At 38.5% G+C, this 3,637-nt stretch overlaps 1 protein-coding gene across 3 annotated transcripts; it reads left to right on the top strand.

Annotated features, from left to right (window-relative positions):
• Positions 1–168: 168 nt before the first annotated feature.
• On the top strand, positions 169–2,941 carry LOC113206381 (peroxisomal biogenesis factor 19). 3 transcript variants are annotated; one of them, XM_026422443.2, is made up of 7 exons: positions 169–271; positions 552–641; positions 717–950; positions 1,032–1,225; positions 1,392–1,529; positions 1,998–2,162; positions 2,246–2,941. In XM_026422443.2, exons 2-7 carry the CDS (start codon positions 599–601, stop codon positions 2,363–2,365), a joined length of 894 nt encoding a protein of 297 aa, XP_026278228.1. In that variant the 5' UTR covers positions 169–271; positions 552–598; the 3' UTR covers positions 2,366–2,941. The 3 variants fall into 3 exon arrangements, with proteins under 3 accessions (XP_026278228.1, XP_052123329.1, XP_052123328.1); XM_052267369.1 differs by lacking the exons at positions 169–271; positions 1,392–1,529 and adding an exon at positions 1,581–1,700; XM_052267368.1 differs by lacking the exon at positions 169–271 and having other exon boundaries at positions 1,395–1,529.
• The last annotated feature ends 696 nt before the right edge of the window (positions 2,942–3,637 follow it).

Raw genomic sequence — 3,637 nt, 5'->3', positions numbered from 1 at the left:
TAAAATATACTTTTAGCTCTTTCTTACACACGCTTCGTTTAGCCCGTTCTATCATTCTTCAACGCACCTTCGAACTTTGCAATATCATTGCACATTGCACCCGCCTATGACCTCCCCTGCCCCTCTCCTACTTCCTCCCTTTCCCCCCTGAATCAAAACTGAACGTTTTCCGGTCTGCACATTCAAATACTCTTTTCTTGTTGTTGCTTACTGGTTTGATATTAATCTTGTTAGTTTTTCTGTGTACTATTCGGATGTAGTGACAACTAAGGTGAGAGCTAGGCCAACTTTCCTATTCCTCTCACCATGATGTGCTTAATTAGTTGATGCCGCAATCCCACCTTTACTTTCTCACTTTTATTCAATCTTTCAGTTCTCTTTTTGGTCTTTGATCAACTTAATTATTTAGGAATGAGGAACTATTTTTCGCTTTTGTCGGTTCCGCTAGTTAGTTACTCGAGTGATTGCTCATTTCAGAATCTGATATCATATTTCCTTTGAATTAACGATCGTCATGGTAGTAGTGAATGACTTAAATGTTTCTGTTTCAGGCTGTGTCCCCATTGTTTCATTCTCTAGTTCTGTTTTCTCTTCAATTATGGCTGAGAAACCTGACCCTGAATTAGATGAGCTGCTGGCTTGTAAGTGAAGTGACTGTGCAAAATGTTCTTCTCGCTGAATTTGATTGGACTTAACATCATAACTTTCATTAACAGCGGCAGCAGCTGATTTTGCCAAAGCCAAACCAGAATCAACACCAGCTCCTGCAAACTTTGATCCAAGTATGATGCTGAATCCTGATGGATCTTTCAATGCTGAGAAGTGGAAGGCATGGCAAGAAGACCAGAGAAAAGCCATTGATTCAGAATCTAAGAAAGCTGATGAAGAATTTGCCAATTCTGATTTAGGCAAGGAACTTGGCTTAAAGTTACAAGAAGGTTTTGCGGCAGGTTAGATCTGTTCCCCTTCAGTGAATAGGACCCTAATTAATATGACCTTGAAGCATCTGTTTGCTTGTATTGTTTTCGCAGCTGCTGCTGAAAGTGGCCTATCTACTGATGAGCTGAATGATCGTCTTAAGAGCTTAAATATGTTAGTTGAATCAGCAATTGCCCCTGGTGCTGCTGCAGCGTCTGGAGCGGATGTTGATAAGGATTTTTCTGAGGCTATCATGGGGGCTATGCAGAGTTTGAAAGCCAATCTAAGTGAAGCTTTCCCAGCAGCGGTAAGAAAATACTAACTATACTAACAGAATAAATTTGTGAAGCCAAGTTTGTTAATTGAAATGACTATAAAGCACATTTTTCTCTTAACTGTTTTTTTGGCTTTAGCATTCCTGAATATTTTTTTTCTTTATGTGATGTAGTAAGTCAATGTTAAATTTGTGACAGAAGGAAGGGGAAGAAGGTGATGGCCAAGATGCATCTGGAAACGAGATGGAGAATTTAACCACTTTTATGCAGCAAATGATGCTATCTTTACTCTCAAAGGAACTTTTACTTCCCCCCTTCAAAGAATTGTCAGAAAAAGTAAGTATAAGGGTCCCAAATAGCATTAACACGTATCTTGCTGTTCTATAGCTGTCTCTTCAAGAATGTGATGCAGAGCTAAAAGAATTCTCATCAGTCATGCGTAATGTCATGAAATCTCTTCTGTCAAAAGAAATGATGCTTCCCTCTTTTAAAGAATTGTCAGAAAAGGTATGCAGTTGCCTGTGTTTCTTTCTCTTCTTTTTCAAAAATTAACATATCTAAACATGAAAAATTGTTTCTCCACCAACAAATTTTGTCTGACATTTGTTTAACACCTTTATGTTAAGTATCGTACATACTAAACCCAGGTTAACCTAAGACAATTCCTGCTAACAAGAATGCAATAATTTGAGGTTTCTAGTGGTATATTAAAAATACTGATGATGTGATGAGATGTCTTTTTGCTGGTTTTAAAATTTAAGCACAGGTAGTTAAATTGGCTAACAACTTCACTTAATGTTTCAGTACCCAGCCTGGCTTGAAGAGAATAAGTCAAAAATAAGTGAAGAAGATTTTAAGCGCTACACTGAACAGTTGGAAGTTACTCGAGAAATTGTAGCAGAGCTTGAGAAAGAAGGATCAGAAGATGATAAACAGCATTTGGACACCATGGTGAAGTTAATGGGAAAGGTAAGTTCTATAACAATTGTGTTACTCATTTCTGTATTTTGTAAATACGAAAGTACTTTGAATATAATTTTCTCTTCTTTCAGGCACAAGATCTTGGGCAACCTCCCCCGGACCTTGCTGCACAACTTGGAAATGCCATTGATGATACTAAAATTGATGCTATGCTGAAAGACAGTGGAGCTGACCAATGCAATATCATGTGATGTGTTTGTAAGTGTGAACATCCTGGCTGCATCTCTCATATACACATTCTCTTTGTCAGTTTATGTTGTTGTTTTGAATGAGACTGTCAAGTTTATGTTTTTATTTCAATGATTTAATTATCAAATTGTGTTGATTGTGTTGATCTGTGTCACTAATTTAGTTAGTTTTGTTTGATTTTTCTGTTTGCACCTTTACATTTTATTATTATTATTATGATGTGAGAGTCATTTGGAGCATCCCTGTTCATACTACCTACCTCATTTGGTTCTACAAAGAGCTTCCATTGGAGTTATCTGTGATTGAGTACCTTAGCTTCTGGAGGATTGTCCAAGTCTATGCATACACCCTACTTTTACTGAGAGATACCTAGTTTGAAAACACGGGAAAAATGACACTGTTTTCTTTACATTGGGTTTGCTATGTTGCAAAAAATATTATGCAGAATTGGGATACAAAGACTTAGTAAGTGAATTTTGGTGCTGTTGATTTGTTTTAATTTTCAGTTTACATTAGTTAGAAGAACTAAGTTATTTACAATGCATTATTATTAAATTAATAAACATAATTTTGCATGACACTGTTTATTTTTCTCAAACCAGTCTTCAAACCTGTGGAATCCAGTCCAACATGCACTTCTTATGATCCACTCTTCAAATATGGAGTTCTGGATCTTTACAAACACGAAACAAAAGAATATGAACCAGTACATTACAAGGATCTAAACCATTCAGGTACTTTAAAAATAATACAATCTCTGAAAATGAAATGCTATGCAGGGCAATGTAATAGAAAACCAACTTATCAAACCTACCAAGCTCCTCCATATTATTGTAAAACTCTATTGACAAGCAGTAGTTTGGCAAGGAAGCAATTTCCAAGTAAGCGAAGTCAATCTTTGCCTTGACCCTTGGCGCAGACAGGGCCCCCTAGTGCAAATGACTCGCGAAAATGTCAAGTAACAAGTCACTATAAGTAATGGACACTAAATCTAAGCCAAAATTTCAGAATGTTGTTATTGCAACCTTGTCGTGCCCCCTCGTGCGGCGGCGGCCCTCTAGGTGTGGTAGTGTGGTACATCGGCACCAGCCGGAAGTAAAGCAGCACAAGAGCCGCCAAAGGGGCATTGCATTTGGTGCGCGCCCCCGTGGGGATCTTGCAGAAAGAACGTCCGTTTTCCTCAGACTCGTTCGCCTTAGTCCGGGAGCTTCGCGCCTGCGAGACTCGGGGTAGGCCAGCCCGCAGTACCCGTACGCACAGCAGGCGAGATGTTG

The sequence above is a fragment of the Frankliniella occidentalis genome, unplaced genomic scaffold (assembly GCF_000697945.3).
Source record: "Frankliniella occidentalis isolate FOCC.00 unplaced genomic scaffold, Focc_3.1 Scaffold50, whole genome shotgun sequence".
Lineage (NCBI taxonomy): Eukaryota > Metazoa > Arthropoda > Insecta > Thysanoptera > Thripidae > Frankliniella > Frankliniella occidentalis.
This window is presented reverse-complemented; position numbering and strand designations above follow the sequence as displayed.